Source organism: Cheilinus undulatus, linkage group 20, assembly GCF_018320785.1.
Source record: "Cheilinus undulatus linkage group 20, ASM1832078v1, whole genome shotgun sequence".
Classification (NCBI taxonomy): Eukaryota; Metazoa; Chordata; class Actinopteri; order Labriformes; family Labridae; genus Cheilinus; species Cheilinus undulatus.
This window is the reverse complement of record NC_054884.1, coordinates 35,980,867-36,007,351: the sequence shown is the minus strand read 5'-3', so window position 1 is coordinate 36,007,351 and position 26,485 is coordinate 35,980,867. Positions and strand designations below refer to the sequence as shown.

General features: G+C 40.9%; 1 protein-coding gene across 2 annotated transcripts in view; it reads left to right on the top strand.

The window, feature by feature from the left end:
* LOC121528781 (PH and SEC7 domain-containing protein 1-like) overlaps window positions 1-25,401 on the top strand; it is a 96,480-nt gene extending 71,079 nt beyond the window's left edge. For both annotated transcript variants that reach the window (XM_041816372.1, XM_041816371.1), the window contains 6 exons: window positions 9,414-9,604; window positions 10,668-10,738; window positions 14,692-14,849; window positions 18,639-18,783; window positions 20,792-20,935; window positions 22,538-25,401. In XM_041816372.1, coding sequence (XP_041672306.1) covers window positions 9,414-9,604; window positions 10,668-10,738; window positions 14,692-14,849; window positions 18,639-18,783; window positions 20,792-20,935; window positions 22,538-22,813 — 985 coding nt within the window. In that variant the 3' untranslated portion in view covers window positions 22,814-25,401. The remainder of the gene's footprint in view (window positions 1-9,413; window positions 9,605-10,667; window positions 10,739-14,691; window positions 14,850-18,638; window positions 18,784-20,791; window positions 20,936-22,537) is intronic.
* The last annotated feature ends 1,084 nt before the right edge of the window (window positions 25,402-26,485 follow it).

Genomic DNA, 26,485 nt, shown 5'->3' with positions numbered 1-26,485 from the left:
TAGGAAAGCATCTGTTTGTGCATTTGCAACGTGCAAATGGTAACCACAGCAGGATGAAGTCTATATTCTATTTTATCCTGTTCTATATGTAGACCCTCCCAGCATCGATTTACTAATTTACTCTCAGATGGAGGCTTTAAAAAGAACAGCTCCACACAGCGCTGTGATCGAGGTGTGATTTTCAGACTCTAAAACAAACGGCACTCTGTGATGATATGAATCCAGATTGTGTTTGTGATATCTGCTGTGTACATCTCATTACAGGTGTGTGTGTGGGTGCACACTTCAGTGTGTGTTTTGCTGCCATACACAAATAAAAAAAAAAACAACACAGCGATGGATGTTATTTCACACCCCCACAGAGAGATACACGCACATGGCCACTCTCGACGGTGCAGTTGGATGCACCCACATGTTCTCCTCTCCACACGCAGAGAACACAGACGTATACAGAACACACATGCTTCCTCATTCAGGAGCGGGGGTGGAGAGCAGAGGGGGAGCTGGTGGTGAGCCGTGCAGAGAAAAGAGGGACGCAACAAGTCGTAGATGCAGATAAAAACAAGTCAAGGAGGGAGCGGAACGACCAGAGAATCATTTCATTAACGGATGCAATGAGAGGGGAACGAAGCATGCCGAACAGCGAACGAGAGGCGCAGAGGGGAGCCATCTGCTCTATTATTCTTTTTATTCTGCTAATCCCCTCTCTCCTCCGCCCCTCTGTGGTTCTAATCAGCTCGTCTTACTATTGTCTGCTGCCTCCACCTCTCACCTTCGGGGAGGGGAGAGCGTGTTTACTGTCCACTCATCATTTAATATTTAACAGTAGGGCATGGTGTCACAATATGTCCAAAAAAACCAGATAAATAAATCAGCACAAGTCACATCATGTTACCTTTGATATGATCTCTATTTACAGAGGCTGCAAAAATGTAGAAGCAGAACTTAAGGGTCTGGATTTGATGTTTTCTGGTTGCCTTTTGCTGATGTTTGCAGATTCAGAGGCACTGACCAATCACGTATAAGCAGGAAAACAGGTCTATAAAGCGAGCAAAAAAGACTCAGCCCACCAAAATGACATCCAGACCCCCATCACCAGTAACTCTGAAGGCAATTATTTCTCTTTTTGATGATAAATCTGCACCAAAGCTTTTCCTTGCATGATCACAAAACTGCAAATCTGCTTAAAGCTGTGTTATTACAGCACTGTTTATCTCTTAACAAGTGTTCTTAGTTAATATATTGGCTTCATTTCATTCCTTGAATAATGATGATCATATCAGTTATTTGAGTATTCCTACCCATCCTTATCCTGGAGCTATGGCATTTACATGCACACTGAGAAACCTGGTTACTTATTTCCAAGGAGGGATAGCTTTCTGGGGCCCAGCCAAATGGGGCAGCCCATGGAGGTCAGCAAAATCATGATTCAGTGTAAGTTTAATTATGAATTTATTTATTTATTTATTTATTTTTACCTGGATAACAACCACTCTAAGCAATGCAACAAATTATTTTATTTATTTATTTGGTTATTAATTTGTTTGTTTGTTTATATTTATTTATTAATTAATTTATTAAATAATTCATTTATGCCATCGTATATAGCCTTCTTCAAAATATCAATCCATTTTTTTAAAAACAGAATAAAGATGGGTTAAAGGATGCAAAAATGCATTAACAGAGGCAAAATGGGCAGGGAAAATAAGGACAAAAGAGGGGAAGTATGATTATTAGAGGCGAGAATTGGGCAAAAATGGGTTTTTACCTGGGCAAAAAATGTTTCTAAGTGGGAAAAAAGGGTTTAGAGAAGCAAAAATGGGCGCTAAGTGGCAAAAACAGCAGTAAAAGTGGTGAAAAGCGGTTAAAAAGTGTCAAAAATGGATTTAAAGTGACATGGGTTGGGACAAAAGTGATGAAAATGGGTTGAAATGTGGCAAAATTGGTACAAAGAGGAAACTTGGGTTAAAAGTGCACCAAAGAGATGAGAAGTGGCAAACAAAAGCTGCAAAAATAGGCTGAAAAAGTGGTTAAAAGAGGTTTAAACGTGTCACAACTTAATAACTTCACCATCAGATCCAAGCTTGACACACTTTTCAGCTCCAAATTGTTACCAAACTCCAAACTGTTTGCCAGAATTGCTAGCGCTAATGCTGTTGATCTAACACACATACACTGATATCATCAACTGGGAAGGCTCTATTCTCTGGGTTTGTCAGGGGCCTAGTCAAGTCTGTGGGAGGGTCTGCTTATGTCCCTGCATCAGGTTTCTCAAAAACAGGATAAGGGCTTCTCTTGGATTCCAGAATAAGGATGGGGACATTCCTAGTAGTCATCATGATTGGAGCAAATAAGAGAGTAGGGTAAAAAGAGCAGAAAGGTTTGTATAGGGAAGAGGTGAGTGGGGTTAAATGGGTCTCAGTCTTGACTATAAATGCACCCACCCGGCACAAAGTAAACTTTGTCACTGTGTTTCACTAAATCCACACATATCAGTTTAAGAGATTTCGTCTTCTATCAGAAAAAAACAGAATGGCCAGCTGTTTCACCTGTACGGAAGAGTATTAGGGCCACTGAAAAAAAAAAATTTTGAGACAAATTTTTTTTTTTCAGTGGCCCTAATACTCTTCTGTACACCTGAGTATGTCTGACGAATGGACGTTTGAATATTCTACAGTTTAAAAGTTGAAGAGTCATTTAAAGTTTCCAGACTGCTTCTTAAACTAACTTGATATTGAAGGACTAGAAGTCAATCAATCACAAGAATTAAAAGAGAACAGAATCAATTTACTTAAAAAAAAATTAATTACCTCCATTCCAACAACGGCATTTAAGAACAACTTTATAAATCTAATAGCCAGGTTAAAGTTTGTTTTAAAGACGTAAATATGGAGGTTGTTGTCTGTTATCATGTTTGATTCATGCAGATGAACAAACACGTTTGATGCATGCATGTGAACAAACATGTTTGTTGCATGCATGTGAACAAACATGTTTGATGCATGCATGTGAACAAACACGTTTGATGCATGCATGTGAACAAACAAGTTTGATGCATGCATGTGAACAAACATGTTTGATGCATGTATGTGAACAAACATGTTTGATGCATGCATGTGAACAAACATGTTTGATTCATGCAGATGAACAAACACGTTTGATGCATGCATGTGAACAAACACGTTTGATGCATGCATGTGAACAAACATGTTTGATGCATGTATGTGAACAAACATGTTTGATGCATGCATGTGAACAAACATGTTTGATTCATGCAGATGAACAAACACGTTTGATGCATGCAGGTGAACAAACACGTTTGATGCATGCATGTGAACAAACACGTTTGATGCATGCATGTGAACAAACATGTTTGATGCATGTGCATGCATGTGAACAAACACGTTTGATGCATGCATGTGAACAAACATGTTTGATGCATGCAGGTGAACAAACACGTTTGATGCATGCAGGTGAACAAACACGTTTGATGCATGCATGTGAACAAACACGTTTGATGCATGCATGTGAACAAACACGTTTGATGCATGCAGGTGAACAAACACGTTTGATGCATGCAGGTGAACAAACACATTTGATGCATGCATGTGAACAAACATGTTTGATGCATGCATGTGAACAAACATGTTTGATGCATGCATGTGAACAAACATGTTTGATGCATGCAGGTGAACAAACACATTTGATGCATGCATGTGAACAAACATGTTTGATGCATGCATGTGAACAAACACGTTTGATGCATGCATGTGAACAAACACGTTTGATGCATGCAGGTGAACAAACACGTTTGATGCATGCAGGTGAACAAACACATTTGATGCATGCATGTGAACAAACATGTTTGATGCATGCATGTGAACAAACGCGTTTGATGCATGCAGGTGAACAAACACATTTGATGCATGCATGTGAACAAACACGTTTGATGCATGCAGGTGAACAAACACATTTGATGCATGCATGTGAACAAACATGTTTGATGCATGCATGTGAACAAACGCGTTTGATGCCTGCATGTGAACAAATGTGCAGATGAATCTGTCTTACTCAGCTGTTTTTCAATAGATCAATAGATTGAGTTGAAAAGTGGTCTGGACACTGCTTTTTCAGCACTAATATCCAAGCATGCATCTTTCTCAAGAGGCCAACCTGCTTAGCTGACTTCTGAAAGTTAGAGCTGCACTTTTCTCTTCTTTTTACTCTTTTTTTTGTGATCTTCCCTCTCTTTTAACCTGCTCTCCTCTATTTGACTTAGATTTTCTTGTCTTTATCTCCATGTTTTTCCTGATTTCACTTCTTTTTCCGCTGGTCTCACCCATCCATCTTTCTCTCATCTTTTTCCCATTTTTTCTTTTCTTTTTCTCCTTTTAACATTTCTGTATTTTAAATTTCCTTTCCATTCCCATCACTTTCTTTCTCTCCCAACATTTTCCCGCTCCACTTTTGATTTCATTCACCCTCTTCTTCCTCCTCTCGCCTTTCCTCTCACTCGTTTTATTGTTGATAATTTTCTGCCATCTGAGAAGGATCATCTTTGTCTTTTTTTCTCCCCCCTCCTTACTCTCCGTCTCCTCACCTCTCCTCCTCCCTCCCCCCTCCAGCTCCTCTCTGCTGTGTCTCTGTGTAGAGCGAGATTCAGGCAGTTACCAGGCAACAGGCTGCGTGCTCATTGGCTCCATCACTCTCCCTCTCTCTCTCCCTCTTCCCTCTCTCTCTCTCTCTCTCTCCCTGGCTTCTGCGCGGGGTTAACTGCTGTTATGTTCTCGTTGGTTACTCATAGCATGGTCTCGGGGGGGTTCGGCATCCAGCCATCGTTCTATTTTCAGGCTGAACTTTTGCATGGGTGCCGCCTGGTGAGGTAACAAGTGGGATTGCCGCGTTCGCTCGGCAGGCTGCAGCTGCAGAGGCTCGTTGCTGTTGATGCCTGCGGCTCCGATCATCTCCTAATGTGACAAATCCCTTTAAAACACTAAAAAGAACTGAATACAGTGAATTATGTGGGATTATCAGGAGAATGGGATTTACACTGCGGGAGTAATGTGTGGCGTAAGATTGTCTGTCATTCAAATACAATAAAAACACATTTCCTCTCACTTATAATAAATTCTCTAATAGGGCTGTGCATCTTCACTGGTGACACATTTCAATCATGCTTTTTAAAGCAGGGATTTGATTTGATATCAGGATGGATTGCATCCTGGAGTTTCTTTTTATTTAGAAAGCCCTGAAATCATAATCAGTATAAAAGTTTTTCTATTGTAAATCAAAATGGAACTCTTTAAGTCATCTACAACATCTACATTCATATCTGCACATGCATGTGCCACTTCACATTATCTCCTGTTTTAGAATAAAAATCATGCAGGAAACAGCAGGACCGGTTAATATAAGAGGTAATGCACGTAAAATAAAACAACAAAACATTTGTGATGTCCCAATCATCATCTGACAATTTTCTTAAGGTTTATTTTCGGGCTTTTTGTGCCTTTATTAGATAGAAGAGGACAGTGGATAGAGTCAGAAACAGGGTCAAGAGTGGGGTTGAGACATGCAGTAAAGGGCCTCAGGCCGGATTCAAACCCGGGCCGCCTGCATACATGGGGGGCGCCTTTAACCACTAGGCCACCTGCTCCCCATTATCTCACAATTTTCATCTAAATTATGTGATCAGGTGATCATATTAAAGCTTCTGCTTGCTGATCATCAAAACCGATCACCTGTTTTTAGTACTTTGGGGTCTGTGACAGAGGAAACCACTGAGTTTTCAATGTACTGTCACTGTAAATGCTCGCAACGCACCTTTGACTGTCAGCCTGGCAAACCTCACCTTGTCTGTTGGTCAGTCATCCTCCTCCACTCAAAGCAGCTGTAAGTTACAAATATTACTGTATAACTCTGTGTATAAGCTGATTTTAATACTTATTACTTTGACTAAAAAGTTAGCTGCAGATTATATACCTTAAATACCATTATTTAAAGCTAAAACACATGACGACATTACACGTGTGTGGAGCTGCGACCAGTATGCTCAGTTCAGACCAAAGATTTGCAACCAAAGAGATGGTTTTAGGATGTTGCTGGTGACAATCACAGCAGGCTGAACTGAGCTGTTGCAGATTAAAGCGATTCAGCTTGTTAGGTCACACACAGCTGGTTTTAGAACATTGCAGGCAGATAAATGTAAAAAGGGGACATATGAATCTTGTTTTAAGGGTTAGAAATGCCAGCTGTGTCAGATAAAGTCTTAAATAAAGCAGCTGATTCACTGATCTGAGACAAGACGGTTTGCAAATTTTAGCTTATCACATAGGTTTAATATTTTGCTCAGTCCGTTAATAATTATGTCACATAAATGCACACCAGCTGCTACAGCTTCAGTTATGATGAGTATTGGTTGTAGTTTAGGCTGGTCTCATGCATGATAAATATTTTATATTATATATAAATAAATGTGATTAGTGCATCCACTCATTGACAGTCTTATATAAGCCTCACATACAAGAGTCTACACACAGTAAAGTATTCAAATACTGGGGAAAAAAATTGATATTTAAGTTTTTAAACAGAAAAAAAGCAAACATAAAGCAATGAAATGTGTTTATAAAGCAATAGAATGAATGAGAAAGAAAAGAAAAATACTATTAATATGTTAATAAACTGTGCAGAAATCATCATAAAATAAAGATGATACAAATAGAAAAAGGAGACAAAACTAAAAATAATCAATTGAAACTCTCAGCCTGGTAATAAGAATGTAAAACAAAACTAAAAAGAGCATATAGACAATGATATTTATTGAGATTCAATCTGTGTGATTAAAAAACTTAAGAAAATGTTCTTGAAAACTGTTATCATGATATAGATGAGAAATTAAAAGAGAAATATGGCGGGTTGAAAGGAGTGAGCACAACAAAAATCTTTGATCTTCAAAACAGAAGTCAAAAGTGCTGCTTGGTTTCTGATAAAAAGAACACTCAGACACTGGGAGCACACCAGAGTGCTTATTAAGAAATGAGGCTGCGTTCAAAGACGGCAGCAGAACTGAGCGTCTCATCAGACTTTTCAAAGATGGCTCCTCGGGCCGGACTCTAACGAGCGGTGTTCACCAGAAACTTCACATCCAACAGAAACAACTTCACTGTAATAAAAAGATTAAAGAAGTCTGATGGATTAAATCGTAATCTGTCTGAGCTTCAACATTATCTCAAAAATGCTTTGACAGATTTTCTTTGACCTTTAGACCAGTGGCTCTCAACATGAAGGTCATCATGAGAGACTGAAAGGGGGTCGCCAGATGCCTTAAAAATGCTAAAAAAAAATTTTTTAAATGATTTCAAACTGTATATTTTACTCAATTTTATGAAAATATATGCATAAGATTAGTTAAATATAAAAAAGTGAGGTTTATGCTGGAATCATAGTCTTCACAAAAGCTATAAAAGGTAATTCTGCACACAGATTAGGCTGGACCTGATAAACCCAGAGAATGGGCCGTCCCCAGCTGAGATTTATTGATGATATCAGTGCATGTGTGTTTTATTAGTAGCACTGGTGCTGAGTGACTGTTTCCTCATTTTGGAGCTGAAAAGTTTGTCAAACTGTTAATGGGTTCTAATGTTGCACGTATTTATTTGTGCCACTTTTTAACAGCTTTTCCCACCCATTTTTGCCACTATTATTTGCCACTTTTCATCAATTTTTGCACAGTTTAGACCTATCTTTTTACCCACTTGTGCAACTTCTTAGTTTTCATCACTCCTTCTCACCCATTTTTGTCAATTTCAACACATTTTTGCTACTTCAAACTCTTTTTTGGTCAATTTTAATCCCTTTCAATTACTTTTTTCTTCCCGTTTTTGCCCATTTTAACCCAATTCTTGACTTTTTCCACCTGTTGTTGGCTCTGTTGACCCATAATTGCCACTATTTTCACCTTTTTAACCACTTTTTACTCCCATTTCTGCCCATTTTAACCCAGTTTCACTGCCAATTTCTGCCCATTTTTCTGCCTCAGCTGGCCCATATTTGCTAGTTTTCACTTTTTTCCTCTTTCAAATCCCCTTTTACAAAATTTCCTACCCATTTTTACCCCTTTTACCCCAATTTTTTCCTATTTTTTGGTCACTTTTATCAAAATTTTGGCTCTTCTAACCAATTCATCTACTGTTAAAATATCATTTCACCATCTTTTTCATCAATGTTTGCAATTTCTAACCAATTTTAGCCATTTTTATCCCATTTGTCAGTTTTTAAGAAAAGGCATTTGCATTTTTAATAAGGTTATTTACTATGACACAAAGGAATAAAAAAGGTATTTGTTGCTTGGATAAGAGTTGTTATTATTCAGGTTACATATAAATATGGATATCACAGCTTAAGTTTACAATGTACCATGATTTTCCGGACCTTCATGGACCCCCAAGTTGGCTGGGCCCCAGTGAGCGCTCCCCTTTCTCCCCCCTTATTGGCAGCCTTGTCTGCACATGACTGTTCTTAAATGGGCATGGCTGTGTTCAACCATCTTCAGGTACAGTGGGAGTCCTCAGTCTCTAGCACCTTTATTTTGAGGGTCCCGGGCTATAAAGGTTGAGATTCCCCGCTAAAGACAAATGCTCCAACTTAAAAATAAATTGAATACCTCACTCATTATTGCCCAAAAGCCGTTTCTGTTGTTGGCAGTGCTGATTGTGCTGTTTCTCTTTTCTTTATTCATTTAGTCATCTGAAAGATATTTTCAGAGAGGAATCTTAATTCTCTTTTTTGTCTTCTTTATTCTGGTTTCTGTTGTTTGACCCTTCAGAGCCACCATACACTGAGCAGCTCCTGTAAAGAACATTCAGGTTGTGTTGGTTCTGGCGTCACCTGTCTGGAGTCTCCTCTCATGTTTTGGTTGTGGAGTATCTGTGGGTTTCTGTCCTCTTTAAAGGCTCCTTGTGAGCATGAAGAGCAGCAGTGATGTGTCTGTATCTCTGAGCAGGATGTTGCCCCCTCCCTCGGGGAAAGATGCCCCTGTTTCTCACCTCAAAGCTGAAGGAGATGGATGATGGTGTCACTCTTTAGCTGTGGTACTTTTTGATCACGGAAAGGACGCCTTCTCAGGAGAAAAACACTTTGAAGACAGCTCCATTCACTCAGGTTTCCCCTGATACACAACGCTTTGTATTTGTGTTGTGTAACAAAACCCCTGCCAAGACACAACATTACTCATGTGTACTGTATGAAATGAAAGTAAGAGAGAGCCTGTGAAATCCGTGGACCCGGTGTCCTCTGCTGTTCTTGTGTAACCCAGCAAGAGCAAACAGACAGGATGAATGACGACGTGTTTGTTCGCCTTGCTAATGAGACATGACACATAAGTGTTGATCTGATTTTTAATGTTGTCTCCAAAGGGACGAGGAGGAGCTACGGAAGTCCTTCTCCGAGCTCGGGGACAGCCTGTGCGACTCCAACACCTCCAGATCCATGAAGCGGGTGGGCAGCAGCGGGAAGCCCCTGGACAGGACGGAGCCTTCAGGAACGCTGCTGTACAAGAACGGGTTTCTGGTCCGCAAAGTCCACGCCGACTCTGACGGGAAGAGAAGTACGAGTTGATACTCCAGTCTCTGACTCTTTTTTACCTTTAAAATCAGCCAGAGTTAAAGTTTTACTCACTACTGAACACACCCATGCTGTCACGTAGAGGATAAATCATTCATTCATGAGGATAAACGCCCTCAGTTGTACTAAAGAGGCCTTTCAGAGATCACATTCTCAACATTTTTGCAATGAAAATTGATAAAGTATGACAGAATATTAGTTTGACTTTTAAATTTAACACAAGGTCCTTTTACTAGCTGCTCTTTCTGCTAAAACAATCAATGGACTTTATCTGTCTTCTTAAACTGTACATATTCTTGTCTCATACTGGATACTGGATAGCAATGATGCACTGACACACTATGATACCACATCCTGCAGGAACGTTCTTCCTGCATACGTTCAGCTACCTCATTTCATCGCATTAATAGCAATTAAATAAGGTTCACAATGAATGCACTTTTTATTGGATGTTTTATTGTCTCTTTCAACACAGTCTGGCTCATCCACATCAGCATCTCTCTGCAGCCACTGTGATGTAAAGTAATTCCACCATTGCTCCTGAAAAACAAAATTAAATGTGTTAACTCGGACCAGGAGATCTCTGAAACCACACAGAGGGACACCAGTATTCTGTGCTCTTAGTTACATCAGCAATTAAGGTCAATTCAAGGAAAGACAAAAGAGAAACTCTGCTCCATGAAATGACCTTTAATTCATTCTCCATTCAGTCATTATCTTTTTCTTTCTGAGTGGAATTAAACAGCCATCAGACCAATCAGAGGACGCCCTCCTAAACACTGTGTGGTAACAAATTTCACACCAATTTTCAGTCATCAGCGATCAAACCAAGCGACTACATCTCTGTCGAGGTGTGAAAAGACTCACAAAGGAGGATGACACATAAACCAGCTCATGGTTCATCCTATACATTAGTCATTTAATGCCATTTATTCAACATTTCTGGAAAGCTTCACCGAACTTTCCTTTGGCTAAATTCACTGCATATTATTGCTTTTATGTTCTTAACCAAAACTGCAGCTTTAACATTTTTCTCCTCCTCTCAGCACCGCGAGGGAAGCGAGGCTGGAAAACCTTCTACGCCATCCTAAAAGGGCTCATTCTCTACCTGCAGAAAGTGAGTCGCTCACATTATCACACTGTTGTCTGATAGAAATGTATGTTTTTGTGTCAGACTGTGTGAGGAGCATTTTGTAACAGCTACCACTTGATATTCATTATTCAACCTTTGAAATACCAGGTGACTTCATCTCCATAAGCTTTCTCGTTAACTTTCAAAGTAACAACACATTTTTACAGAAGGTGAATCTTGTTCCCTGTGGCGCATAACAAATATTTTCTAATGCACCACGTCAACCACTAAATCTTTCCCTTTTTTCATCAAGTATTCTGTCCAAAGGAGGCCTGTTGTGGAGCCTATTTCCTGTTTACTCATCCAAATACTCACTCTGATATGTTGTCCAGGCCGAACAGTCGTGTCCTGGCACCATGTAGGGGTCTGGCTGTGGTAAGGGGAGACCTCTGCCAGCTGAACAGACCGCCATTCCTCTAGATAAAAACAACATTTATAGAGAGGATGTCACTGCCCATGTTGTTGAGAATTCTCTTCTTGAAATTGAGATTTAATCCTGTAGCCCTTTACAAAACCCTTATAACTTCTGGAACTGACAAAAATGTGTCAATGTGTCCTCAAGGAGAATATTCCAACAGTTTTCAGAACCAGAGAAATCCTTATTTTATAGTTGTATCACTTCCCTATTGTTACTGAAAGCACAGCAAAAGAACCCTCTTGGATGCCCCTATGGTACATCAAACAAAACATGACATGACATTATGATGTGCCTCCCAGGGTGCACTTCCAGTAGACAAAACATGGTAAAGTGCCCTCTGAAGTACCCTTTCAGTGGAGAAATAATACAGCGCCCTTCCATTCAAAATAAGCAATGAAGTGCCCTCCAGTAAAGAACATGTGGTAAAGTGCTCTCAAAGGTGGCCTTTCATTAGGCATTAAGTGATTAAATTCCCTCCAAGGTGTGCTCTTAGTTGATATAAGGCAATAAAGTTCCCTCTAAGGTGCCCTTCAAGTGGACAAAAGATCATGAACTACCCTTCCTTCGATAAACGATAGTGCCCTCCAGGATTCCCTTCCCTTCACTTAAGGGTGCACTTCCACATAGTAAAATGTGAAAAAGTGCCCTCCATTGTGAACTTCCTTTGGAGAAATGAAAAAGTGCCCTCCATTGTGCAATTCCTTTGGAGAAATGATAAAGTGCCTTCCACAGTGCACTTCCTTTGGAGTAAAAGATTAAGTGCCCTCGATTGTGCAATTCCTTTGGAGAAATGATAAAGTGCCTTTCACGATGCTCTTCCTTTGAAGAAATGATAAATCGCCTCCATTGGCACTTCCTTTGGAAAAATGATAAAGTGCCTTCCATGGTGCACTTCCTTTGGAGAAATGATAAAGTTTCTTTCATGATGCACTTCCTTTGGATAAATGATTAAGTGCCCTCCATTGTGAACTTCCTTTGGAGAAATGAAAAAGTGCCCTCCATTGTGCAATACCTTTGGAGAAATGATAAAGTGCCTTCCACAGTGCACTTCCTTTGGAGAAATGATAAAGTGCCCTCCATTGTGCAATTCCTTTGGAGAAATGATAAAGTGCCCTCCACTGTGCACTTCCTTTGGAAAAGTGATAAAGTGCCTTCCACGGTGCACTTCCTTTGGAGAAAAGATTAAGTGCCCTCTATTGTGCACTTCCTTTGGAGAAATGATAAAGTGCCTTTCACGATGCAGTTCCTTTGGAGAAATGATAAAGTGCCCTCCATTGGCACTTCCTTTGGAAAAATGATAAAGTGTCTTTCACGATGCACTTCCTTTGGAGAAATGATAAAGTGCCTTCCACAGTGCACTTCCTTTGGAGTAAAAGATTAAGTGCCCTCGATTGTGCAATTCCTTTGGAGAAATGATAAAGTGCCTTTCACGATGCTCTTCCTTTGAAGAAATGATAAATCGCCTCCATTGGCACTTCCTTTGGAAAAATGATAAAGTTTCTTTCATGATGCACTTCCTTTGGATAAATGATTAAGTGCCCTCCATTGTGAACTTCCTTTGGAGAAATGAAAAAGTGCCCTCCATTGTGCAATACCTTTGGAGAAATGATAAAGTGCCTTCCACAGTGCACTTCCTTTGGAGAAATGATAAAGTGCCCTCCATTGTGCAATTCCTTTGGAGAAATGATAAAGTGCCCTCCACTGTGCACTTCCTTTGGAAAAGTGATAAAGTGCCTTCCACGGTGCACTTCCTTTGGAGAAAAGATTAAGTGCCCTCTATTGTGCACTTCCTTTGGAGAAATGATAAAGTGCCTTTCACGATGCAGTTCCTTTGGAGAAATGATAAAGTGTCCTCCATTGGCACTTCCTTTGGAAAAATGATAAAGTGTCTTTCACGATGCACTTCCTTTGGAGAAATGATAAAGTGCCTTCCACAGTGCACTTCCTTTGGAGTAAAAGATTAAGTGCCCTCGATTGTGCAATTCCTTTGGAGAAATGATAAAGTGCCTTTCACGATGCTCTTCCTTTGAAGAAATGATAAATCGCCTCCATTGGCACTTCCTTTGGAAAAATGATAAAGTGCCTTCCATGGTGCACTTCCTTTGGAGAAATGAAAAAGTGCCTTCCACGGTTGCATTTCCTTTGGAGAAGTGATAATGTTCCCTCCATTGTGCACTTCCCTTTGGAGAAATGAAAAAGTGCCCTCCATTGTGCAATACCTTTGGAGAAATGATGAAGTGCCTTCCACAATGCACTTCCTTTCTAGAAATGATAAAGTGCCCTCCATTGTGCAATTCCTTTGGAGAAATGATAAAGTGCCCTCCACTGTGCACTTCCTTTGGAGAAATGATAAAGTGCCTTCCATGGTGCACTTCCTTTGGATAAATGATTAAGTGCCCTCCATTGTGAACTTCCTTTGGAGAAATGATAAAGTGCCTTTCACGATGCAGTTCCTTTGGAGAAATGATAAAGTGCCCTCCATTGGCACTTCCTTTGGAAAAATGATAAAGTGTCTTTCACGATGCACTTCCTTTGGAGAAATGATAAAGTGCCTTCCACGATGCAGTTCCCTTGGAGAAATGATAGTGCCTTCCACTGTGCACTTCCTTTGGAGAAATGAAAATGTGCCTTCCACAGTTGCATTTCCTTTGGAGAAGTGATAAAGTGCCCTCCATTGTGCACTTCCTTTGGGTAAATGTTAATGTGCCCTTCACAGCGTCCTTCCCTTGGACAAATGACAAAGTTCCCTTCAAAGTGCCCATTCAATGGACAGAATATGAAAATGTGCCCTCTTAGGTACCCTTTCAGCAAACACTTGATAAAGTGCCCTCCAAGATGGCCTTTCAACTGGCAATAAGCAGTTAAGTGTCGTCCTGGTCTCTCTTGATTGACAGAGTGTGATAATTTGCCCTCTAGTGGCCCTTCCATTGGACAAAATATGATCAAGTGGCTTTCGGAGTGCCCTTCCTGTGCACAAATGTGATGAAGTGTCCATCAGGCTGACCTCTTATTGGGGCGAAAACATGATATAGTGACCTCTAGGGTTCAGTCCCAGTGGAAGGACTGTGATGAAATGCCATCTAAGCAGATGATAAAGTGATGATTAAGTGCCGTTCCATTGAATTCTACTTTGACTCTAGCACCCTGACTACTCCTATCTTGACTAAGATTCTTAATATAATTAATAAAGTAATTCATTTTCTGCTTTATTACAAATGGCAGGTAGGTATATAGTAATCACATAGTAAAAATTATGCTGAATTCATAACAACTTGTTGTGCTCTGGCCAACTAGATGTTTCCAATTCAGGTAGAGATGCACTGCTCACCTCTGCTGCTTTCTTCTAGAATAAAAGAATAAGGTGTATAACTTGATAATCCCATGCTTCGGGACAAGTAATTTTAAAGATGCTGCTTCTGTAAACTCCACTCATTGTCACCTCATCAGCCTTAATGAGTGTGAAGTTCTCCTGGTTTCAATCTTAGCACTCATGTCCTATTTGTAATTATTGTGACTCCAGGGGGAGTATAGGCCTGATAAACAGCTCTCTGACGAGGACTTGAAGAACGCCGTTTCCATCCATCACTCTCTGGCCATGAAGGCTTCAGACTACAGCAAGAGACCCAACGTGTTCTACCTGAGGACCGCTGACTGGAGGGTTTACCTCTTCCAGGCACCGTGAGTCACGTTTCAACTTTACATGTGTTTATTTTCTGGCAACAAAGGGTTAAATAGTCTTTAACCAAACTAATACTAGTGCTATGTGCCTCTGTAAAATAAAGAAATCACAATTTTTACATTAGAAAACCTTCCTGTGGCTGAAGGTTTCTCAATGAAGGAAATGTGTTTGGCCCTTGGTTTCAAATGGAGGCAAATCTTATCATACGATCAATGTTTACATGTACAGGAATAACAAAGCTCCTGTAAATATGCGTGGATGCAGCACATCAGTAATCAGATTCTCTGCTGACCTTATTTTAGACACAGACAGAGCGGCGCTTTACTAACAGAGCAAATGTGTCCGAGATAGACAAAAATCAAATATTTTGCTATGCAAACTGCATTGGATCTGTTCTAGAGTGTTTTCTCCCCTATAGTAAAGTTGCTCTAGTCTGAATCATTGACCAATTTGTTCCATTGTTGCATAATTAAGTCCATAAGAGGAAGGGGAAAACACTTCATTCAGCATCCTTTTGTCTTTAATCATAGTTATTAATTAGCTCTTACGCTTTTATTAATATTTGGCGGTTTGGCTGTCCTGAGATCCCCCTGTCCTTCCCGAGCATCTGTGGAAAACATCAAGCAGGAACAGGACACATTCCTGCTCTTCCTGAGCTGATAAGGAAAGCCTGAGGCAGGGAGAGAAACGGCGAAACACCCATCAATGACAACAGAATGACAGTGATTAAGTCAGAAGCAGGATGAAGGAGGAGCTGGGGCGGAGGAGGGTTGCAGAGAGTGACAGAGCATAGCCAGGGAGAACAATTTAAATAGCATGCTTAGAGTAAGTCAGCTGATAAGGACTTGTGTGGGATCAGCTGATCTCAATTATGGCAGTGCTTGACATCGTGGCCTGCCTGAGCTAACGCTAAATGCCTGATTTGTGCATTTTTTTCCCTGAAGCACCTACAGGTTTGCCTGGGGTTTTTAACATGTCTGGCTACGGTGGCTGGTTTAATCCAAGAAGGCTCAATGCTTTCTGCAGCGAGGGTCCGATTAAGGCTGGTGTGCTGACTTAAAACAAACTGCACCTGAGTCGGGTTAAAAGCCGACTGAGAACCACAGTTTATGCAGTCTCGGTCTGGTTGCTTGGTCACACCAGGGTTGGCTGACAGCTCTGGCAGGCAGCTCAAAGAACCTCAAATGGACTTGAATTTGTTTCAACTGAACCAAACAGGTTAGGTCAGAATGAAAACACCTTGTTCACATTTTTCAAAATAGAAGACTTTGGCTGCCGTCCAGCCCATGACCAGGAGGGTCTGGAGGTTTCAGAGAACTCCCCCTCATAGGCATAGGTCCAGAATTCAAGTCTCTTTTCTTTAAGATAAATAAATGTGTCCTTTTTTTCTATAAAGATGATCAATAACTCAAGACGATGCATTTGTTCCCAGTGTGAGAATGACTGAACCAATCAGCATCGTTTTAGGAGAAAGAAGCGGTAGTGGCAGTGGTGTGATTTTGCTGAAGAGACCATAAACAATGGCGGTCAGTGAGGAGATTGGTGCAAATGCAGATATAGACACAGTTTGATCAGAACTGGAGCACATTTATTGATGAAAAGAGCTGCATTTTGTAAATTATTCCCCACTACGTTATATGTTTAGTTGCTCTGATTGGCCTGTGAAGAATTTGACAGACATATTCATCTGATCACACTATGACAGTGTTCATTTTGGCAGCTATTTTAAATCTGGTGTTAATTCATTTTTACTGACCTACCTTTACATGGAGATTGGAGAAATGTGGTTTTTGTATGTCCAACAGTCCAGCATGAGCATTTTAGAATTGCTTTAGTCTCCTTGATGAAAGCTAATCTTACTTTTGTCAGGGTTATAATCACTGAAGTTCTTTTTATGGGATTAGTGCTGTGCTCAAATTTACCAACATCTGAAGGAAATCAATGAGCTGCTGTATGGCTGCAGTGATGTAAATGCACAGTGAATTTTTATTTCTAATGTTCACACAAAAAAATGCAATTCTGTGCACAGCACGTTTTGCAGATGACATTTCTTGCATATGTGCTACTGTTAACCAGTTTCCAGTTTCCATAAAGCCATTTCTACATGTAAACGGAAATTAACTGTTAAGAGAAGCACTGTTTATAACCTACATGTGTCAAAACTTTAACAATCTTCTACGCTGCCTCTCTTTTTTTCTCGATCAGAAAAAGGAGCAGAAAAAGCCGACAGAAATTACAGACACCGATTTGAACTGGATTAGAATTACCTGTGTGCGCTGAAATATAGTAGAAAATTTCCCCTGGAATTTTTACTTCACAAATTAAAGACATGGTTGTTTTGCATGGGATTAAAACACAGTCATCTTGTGCGATTATTACAAATTACCAAAGGTCCCTAGGTAAGAAGAATCCCATGCGAATATGGCATTAATCTCATGTTACTCCTGGAAATAAAACCTTTTTGTTCATAGTTTATGTCAACAATGAGATTTCTGTGAAAGGTGCTGCCCTTCTCAAGCATGTATGAGCTTTTGCTCGGATAGATCTAAAATAAATCCATGGATATGTGGAAAATTCTATCTGGCATTTCAGGTTGCTAATATTCAAAACTAAACTTCGAAAATATGAAATATCTAAAATACAAAGAAACTTTTTTTGTTAAAAGCAGACCTTTTCGTGGTTCTTCTTCCTTTAATAAATAAGCTCATTTGACAGATTATTTAGTATGGCTGAACGTCATTTGAAGCTCCAGATACTTAAAAAATGGGGGGAGAAATGGCAAAAAGGCCCACTTTGGGAAAATAATCCCTCTTTCCACAAGTCTGACTGTTAACAAGGCGTTCAAAACACTTAAAAAAAGGGAACATTTTTAAAGACTCACCAGAAAAGCAAACTTCAAAAGGCCACTGCAGTAACTGCATGTTTTGGCACCTCTTCCTCAGTGGTGTTTTTTTGCCCTGGAGGTTTCTGCGTGTGCCAAACTAATCTGTTGTGTTGGTAAACTTGGCTGACAGGATGTCTGGACCCAGGCGAGGTTTCATCATCAGGTGGAAAGCATGAAACCAGAAGAGTTGAAGCAGCCACAGCAGCAGTTAAATGCTCGCTGTTTTGGAAGAACAAGTTGAGCGATTAAATATGCATGCAATACTACAGTTACAGCATTGTTTCAGTAATGTAGCGTAGCTGGATGTGGGTATCAAAGCACCTGAGCATCAAACCTCAGCTTCAAACATGCAGCTCCAGCTGTGCAGATCAGCCCACACAGAGAGCACACGGATCGATGCTGAGCACTCAGAGTGTTTATAGTTGCAGGGAAGGTGGAGGTGTGCGTTATCAGGATCCAGGAAGTGGCACATGAGTGGCCACATGTTTCAGCCCCCTGGAGGACCGGCTCTGTGCTCCAGTTGCAGTTTGCATTTGTCCCAGATACCAAGCTCCTCTCTCTCTCTCTTCTCTAAGTCTCTCTACCTCTCCTCCTCTCTCTCTCTGTCACTCCCTGGAGATTTAAGCGAGGTAGTCTGACTCAATCTGATATTTCTCCTGGGCCCCTAATAGGTCTGTTAGTGTAAAACAGGCTCGTTTCTCTCATGCATTAATTGGCTCCAAAATAATTTCTTTGTCAACAGCAGGGCTGCGTTTTTCTGATAATGACTCCTTTGATGTTTGCAGCTGCTGCTGTGAGTGTGCTGCACCACAGAGAGGATCTACTGTACTCTCAGTGTGTTTAACATCTCTTTCTCTTCTCTGTTTGTGTCTCTGCTCGTGTGGGCGTGTATGATCCATCGCAGGAACGCCGAGCAGATGCAGTCCTGGATCACACGGATCAACACAGTGGCTGCCATGTTTTCGTCTCCTCCTTTCCCGGCAGCCATTGGATCCCAGAAGAAGTTCAGCCGGCCGCTGCTGCCAGGAACGATGTCCAAGCAGACCGAGGTATCTTCATGTTCGTCCAGACTGAACCTGGTTTTTAAAAGCCCAGGATCATGTGAAATTTATCTGAAGGAGCCGATAGAAATCATTCAGAATAAGAGTAATGACCCATACTGTGTGACCGCTTTCAAAAGGAGTTTGACACCTCATTTTTCAGAGCTCAATAGCGGCGTAATTAGAATTAAATTTTCATGAATAAACACTCCACTTAACACAAATGTGACGTATTAGTTTGCCTCTAGTGGATCTGATTGCGGGCGTTTCATTCTTCTTGTTGGTCAGATGTGAGTGAAAGTGAAAACACATTACTGCCTGCTGTGGTTTACAGACATAAGAAACAAATGAAGCCATGTAGTTAACCCTGTGAGAACAAAACCATCAAATATTCATCTGACAATTCTTCCAATCAGAAGTCTTTGCTGAACAGTTTACAGAAATGAAATCAAACAAGGCAGTCCATGTTTGAGTTTGGTTTTATATTACATCTGACTGATCTAGAGGGTCAACGTGAGCTCAACACAGTCAGGCTTTCTTTGGGTAAATGGGCTCAACAAAGCTATAAGCCCCTAAACCGTTTCACCAACAGGGACTGTAATGACATTGTATTCAGACACATGTACTTTTATATGAAGTCCGCCCCTTTTTGCAACTATAACAGCCTCAACTCTTGGAAGATTTTGGAGTGTTTCTGTGGGAATTTGTGCTCATTCATTCTGTTGGATGAGAAGGCCTGGCTCACAATCTCTGTTCCAGATCATCGCAAAGGTGCTTGTTGGGGATGAGGTCAGGACTCTGTGCAGGCCAGTCATGTTCTTCCACCAAGAACTCATCAAACCATGTCTTTATAGTCCTTCTTTGTGCACTGGGGCACAGTCATGTTGGAACAGAAAAGGGCCAAGTTGTTGCCACAAAGTTGGAATCATAGCATTGTCCAAAATGTCTTTGTCTGCTGAAGCATTACGATTTGCCTTCACTGGAGATAAGGAGCCTAACCCAAACCCTGAAAAAGATCCACATACCATTACCCCTCCTGCACCAAACTTCACAGTTGGCACACAAACCCAGACTTGCCCATCTGACTGCCAAACAGAGTGTAACTTGTCTAAGAACATGCCTCCACTGCTCCAAAGTCCAGTTTTGGTGTACTTTACACCACTCCATCCAGCGCTTGGCATTGGACTGGGTGATGTGAGGCTTGCATGCAGTTGTTTGGCCATGGAAACCTGTTAATGAAGCTTCTGCTGCACAGTTTTTATACTTACATTAATGCCAGTGGAAGTTCACTGAAGTTTAGAACTCTTCAGCCAGAATATTCTTTTGGTCTGTTCCAAAATCCGATCTGGGCCAGGCCAGTGAGACATACAGAAGGTTAGCCCCAACACTGCTGATCTGATGTATGTTCATATTATTGATTCCTATATAAGGGAAGCATTCCTTAGGCCTAACACAAACAAAAACTTTTATTTCTGCTAACCATCTATCCTAGGTTTCATCTGAGACAAGAGTCGGAACAGACAACCTCAGTTGTATTATTCTACCAGATTTTTTTTGGTGATAGTATGAGCTTTAATAATAAAGAGCTAGAAAATGAGCTGTGTAAAGGTGTAGATCCTCCTGCAGGTATTGTCTTTTCATACCAGATTTCCCCTTTTTGTCTCTTTGTCTTTTGTCTCTGCACCTTAGCTTCCGAACCTTTCAGGGAAGCACAAAGTGGAAATCTAGTGCTAATAAAAACAGCTGTCTCTTTGATTAGAACAAACAAGGGAAGCAAAAGGGACAAGGCAGCCAAGCACTGAGCCAGAAGAGAAAACAAAGCTGTGATACAAAGCCAACAGTGGGCTGATCACTGAAACGGAGGGAACATGTTCGGTGAAGACAGTTATGTTGGTTGATCAGGTGACCAGACAGGAGTCAGTATGATGGAAAGGGAAAACAGAGAGAAAGTGTCACTAAAAACAGGTGTTTCTTTCATCTTCCTCATAATGATCTGTGCTGTCTTTGTACTTCACAGGAGGAACAGGTCAGATCTCATGAAGCTCGCTTCAGAGCTCTCTCCACCGAGCTCGCCGAGCTGCGCTCTTACCCTCCTGACCGCAAAGTGAAAGGTCGTGAGCTGGAAGAGTACCGCCAGAGAGACGAGTATCTGGAGTTTGAGGTGAGTCAGAAAAGAAATGGTAGAGGCAGTGAAGCATGGAATCATTTGTAAAGGATGTGAGGTTTAAGGAAAATTAATGTTTGAAAGACACGGCCAGTTATTCAAAGAAATGTAGGAAATTCTCACAGATGCTAGGGATATGCTTGATGCTAGCAAATAACCTTTGCCATGCTAGCAGATTTAGCATCATGTTGCAGTAATTTCAACTTAACCTGATTTTCCTGGCAGTGCTAACTTGAATTGATTGTTAAACTGATTCTCAGTTTCCTAAACTCTGTATCCCATCATGGCAAAGTGAAAACTACATTGTAGATTTTTTTGCAAATTTATCAAAATTAAAAACTGAAATATTACATTGATGTAAGTATTCAGACTCTTTCCGAAAAACTCTAAATTTAGCTTAGGTTCCTCCCGTTTCTCTGGATATTTGCTGAGATGTTTCTACAACTTGATTGGAGTCCACTTGTGCTAAATTAAACTGATTGGACATGATTTAGAAAAGCACCCTCCTCTCTATAGAAGGCCTCACAGCTGGCAATGATATCAGAGCAAACAACAAGCTATGAAGTTAAAGGAACTTCCCGCAGAGCTCAAAGACAGGATTGATGCAAGGCACACATCTGAAGAAGGCTACAAAGAAGTTGTTGCCTCACTCAAGGTTCTCAAGAGCACAGTGACCTCCATAATTCTCTAAAGGGAGAAGTTTGGCACAACCAGGACTCTTCCAAAAACTTGTCGCACGGCTACACTGAGCAATCGGAGGAGAAGGGCCATAGTAAGAGAGGAGACCGAGAACCTGATGGTCACTCTGACTAAGATCCAGAAGGACAACTACCACCGCAGCCTTCTACTGATCTGAGCTTTATGCCAAATGGCTAGACGAAAACCTCTCCTCAGTGCAAAACACATGAAAGCTTGCTTGGAGTTAGCAACAAAGCACCTGAAGGACTCTTAAGAAGGGACCGGGATTGAGCAGTTTGGCCCCAGTTCTAAACTTTACGAAGGAAACCAGGCAATGCTCATCACCTGCTCAATACCATTTCAATAGTGAAGCATGATGGTGGCAGCATCGTGCTGTGGGGATGCTTTTAGCAGCAGGGACTGGGAGACTAGTCAGGGTCAAGTGAAAGCTGAATGGAGCAAAGTGCAGAGATATCCTCAATGAAAACCTGTTCACCTGGACCAAATTAACCTTCCAACAGGCACAAAATTCCCTAATCCAGGTTTGCAAAGCTTGTTTTGCCATATTCAAAAAGTCTCAAGGCTGTAATTGCTGCCAAAGGTGCTTCAACTAAGTACTGAGTAAAAGCTCTGAATACTAATGTCAATGTGATATTTCATTTTTAATTTCTAATAAATGTACTCATGCTTTCTTTTTCTTTAGTTTTTAATGGCAGTTACAAAAAAGCTTCTAGATGCACTCCAGCCTCTTTCTGATGGTAGTACCGTATTACAGCTAGATGCAAAATTGATAGAAGATAACACATTATTAGGATGAGATAAAAGTCTCATGAAAACTTAGACTTTTATTAAATTAGTAGCTGTTTGAATTTTTAAAATCCTGTCCTGCAGCTGAATGTTTCTGTCGTATAATCCTTGCAGAAAACACGGTACGGGACCTACGTGATGCTGCTGCGAGCTAAAATACGGAGCGGCGAGGAGGACCTGTCTGTGTTCGAGTCCCAGCTGCTGGAGGACAGCAGTCTGCAGAGAGCTCACTCCAGCCCCACGCTGCAGGACAGCAGCCAGGCCAGCCAGGTGAGCCAGGTCAGCAGCTCACGAGACGGAGGCACCAGCAGCAAAGCCAGCGCCTGCAGCAGCAGCAAACCCCGACAGGAGGGCCAGAGACACAGCTACAGACAGGCCGTGAAGAAGTGAGGCGGGGCGGGGGCGCCGGGAGCGGCACAGCGTTGCACTGCCAGCGGCGGGCTGTCTCCCTGCATCGGTTTTTATTTGAGATCCAGGAGGGTTTGGAGCTCTGCTTGAAGGGGGAGCTGGAGTGAGGGTGCAACCCCACGCCCTCCCCCGACCACGACGCCCCACCCGGCACCCCAATCTTCTCGGCTACAGAGGAGGGCTGGGAAACAGCAGCCAGGATGTTGGTGCAGGAGGTGGGAGGTCACAGATGTGCAGAGACAAGGTGTCTTTGGTGCAGCAGCAGACTGACCTGCAGCGAGACAAAGATAAAGACGGTGCTCACAGACTGAACAGCAGACAGGAACAAACACCCAGCATCCTTTACTTTTCTCCCTTTTGTTCTCTCAAAGCACCTCTCCAGTCGAACTCGTTCTCCCACCTTTATCTTGACTTTTCTCTCCGTTTTGGGACCAAACATTTTCAACCATCACATTTTAGACGACTGATTGTTGGATTTCAGTTGGTTTAAAGTCTGACTTTGAGGCATCACCAGGTCTTACGGAGCCATTACATTCCAGCTCCTTTTTTTGCCACATCCCGTGGTGCATTCACATTCCACACAGGAGCAGGACGTCACAGCTTTAAGCTCACTGAAGGTGGTACAAAGACTGAGCACCACATATGATGATGCGGGTGTGGCTGCAGAGTACGGCGTGATGCGAGGGTGCAGCTCGTCTCTCCTCTTCTTAGATCGCTGATGGCCAATTAGAGGCAAAAGCATCAGTGGAAGTTGCTCCTGGTGTGCAGCGATTAAACTGCATCTTATTAAGAGTTTTTTTTTTTTTTGCTCTACTTGAACAGGCAATCTCTTTCTGCTTCTGTCCCGTGGTTGTGCTTCTGTTCTCTATTTCTTGGCCGAGAGTTTGTTTTCTCAGTGATCCGCATGCCTGCATCCAGCACAGCTTCTTTTAGGCCTTTTACTGCTTCGAGGACAGAAGTCGTCCTCTTTTGGTTTCCATGCCGGTGCCATAACCCGACACGTCTGTACTTACATTTATAACCCCCTATTTTACCACTCACCAGGCAGACCCTGAATGTTCTTGTTTTTTCAATATTTTTACAGTATTTTACAGCCGTTTGTCGATGTTGACCCTTATCCCACATGTGTATGTCAAGTGTATGATGAATATTGTAAAAGGAAATATGTTACCCATACTCTTTGTAAGCATCGAGGATATGTTGTATATATAATGCACCATTATATTGTAGGATATATGACGACAAAGTATATTTACAATATATTCAACACTTTATTGTGAAGAAGCATTAGAGTCCCAAACGCGCTACACAATAATTGTGTTCTTTTCTTACATGGCGGTAATAATTCAGCACAATATGAGTATTATAGTGAAGCCTATGAACCTATCAGAGATTAGTAAGTGATTTAAAGATGTTTGTGGAGAAGAGGGAAGTTTTTCCAAAGACGGAGCATGGTTGGAGATGAATAAGCATGACTTTAAAGGAATCAGGGTTGAAACTGTGGAGAGAAATGCATGAAAAAGATAAAGAATTGAGGGTGGAGAACATGGTTTTGGTAGCCATACACACCTCATAGTCGGGCTGGGCGATATGAACCAACAATTATAGCTTGATATTTTTTTAGTGGAATTGGGAAACATGATATATATCCCATGTAGGAACAAGAAATATTTGTCACAGTATTAGATTCAGAGATTTTGTTATGATTCTTGTTAAATCAAACAATATTATAGCCTGTTTGATTCCACAGCAACAAAGAAAGTCCTAGACACTCAACATAGGGCAGTTTTTTTGTTTTATATGTTCAGAAATATGCAGATAAACACCTACACACTGTCTACCTTGTAAAATAACATTAGAAACATTTTTAGCTAATTAGGTTGTTGAAGTTTTTTATTCTCTTAAACACCATGAAAATAACTCAATTTTTTTAACGATCAGTGGTGAAAAAGTACAGAAACAAAAAGATATTTAGTCGTATTTCTAACCAAAAGAGAAAAACTTTTTTCCAAGTTTTTCTACATTTTTCCCTTTCCTCCCATTTTTTCCAGTTTTTAACAGCTTTTCACAATTTCCCTCCCATTTTGCCACTTTTGTCCCATTTTAGCCATAGTTTTACCCTTCATGACTGTTTCTGCCCTTTTTTCTAAGGTTTTTTTTTTTGCACACATTTCTACTTTTATCCTAGTTTTGCCCATTTTTAACCTCTTCTTACCATTTTCCCTCCCATTTTTGCTCCCTTTTGCCTTTCTTGACCCATTTTTTCCACTTATATCCAATTTAGCCACTCTTTTACCCCTTCTCATCACTGTTTCTGGCCATTTTTTTGAATTTTTTTTCTAATTTTATCTCATTTTTGCCACTTTTTAAATGCTTTTCACCATTTCTCTCCCCAGTATTTGCCCCTTTTGTCTTTCCTGACCCATTTCTTCCATGTTTATCCTATTTTAGCCACTCTTTACCCCCTTTTCTGCCCATTTTTTCCATAGTTTTCCACTTTCACCCCCATTTTTTCCTGTTTTTAACCGCTTGTCACCATTTCCCTCCCTTTTTTTTTTGCACCTTTTTGCCTTACCTGACCAATTTTTGTCTCTTTTATCCCGATCTTGCCACTTTTTACCTGCTTTTCACCATTTTCTCAAGGGCCAATAGCAATGCTTTTTTTCTTCATTGCTACTTTTGGTGTAAGACTCCTACAATGCAGACAGTTTCCCATGTTTGATCATAAAACAGGTCAGTTTTTCTTACCTGTAGCACTAAAACAGTTACACAATTTCAGCAGTAAGACGTGCTAAATGTCAGTATTAAATCAGTTTAATACAACAATAAACGTCAGCTACTGCCATCTGTTTATGCCACATTATTAGCTGATAAGTGATGTTTAAAGGGCCAATATTTCTATAAGGATGTTTGAAATGATGCCATGGTGCATACCTAGTTTCAACCAAACCACACCTGTAGCTACAGCTTCTTTCTACTAAAATAAGGCTGATTAGTCCACTCATTCTCTGATTGAGAACAAGCTTGAAGCTTTGCTTTGTAAGTTCACAACTCTAAATATTGTGCAATCAAAAATTTGTGCCGTTTAGACAGTGTTCAGGAGATTTCTGCATTTTTAATATATTAAAACTATAAATTTACCAGTTTGTCTACAAGATATTTTTATGCTGTGGTTACAAACAAGGTATCAGTATCATTTGTTTGAAATTTAAATAGATTATTGTGTGGTCAACAAGCATATTACTGTTATTGGTTGTCGCTGTAAACAGTCTTTTTGCTGAGCATTAGGCCTGGCATTAATCAACATAAACAATATCAATATAAATAATACTGTCTTACCCTTTATCTCATTTGAAAGTAAATCTAATTATCTTAAAAACTGGACATATCGCCCAGCCCTACCTCACAGCATCATTGATGTATAGCCATCCTCTACTCAGGCTTTAACACCTTGAACAGCCGCAGCGCTCATGTCCGACCAGCAGGGGGAGCTGTTCAGTTTTTCAGCCATAATCACACCTGCTGCACCTGCAGTGAATATGCATGGCATCGCCCGCTCACCTGAGGCCGGGGATGGAAACCGCAGGGCTCAAACCAGACAAGAGCTGTTTGTATTATGAACTCTGGATGTCAACTCTGTGTGTGTTAGTGTGA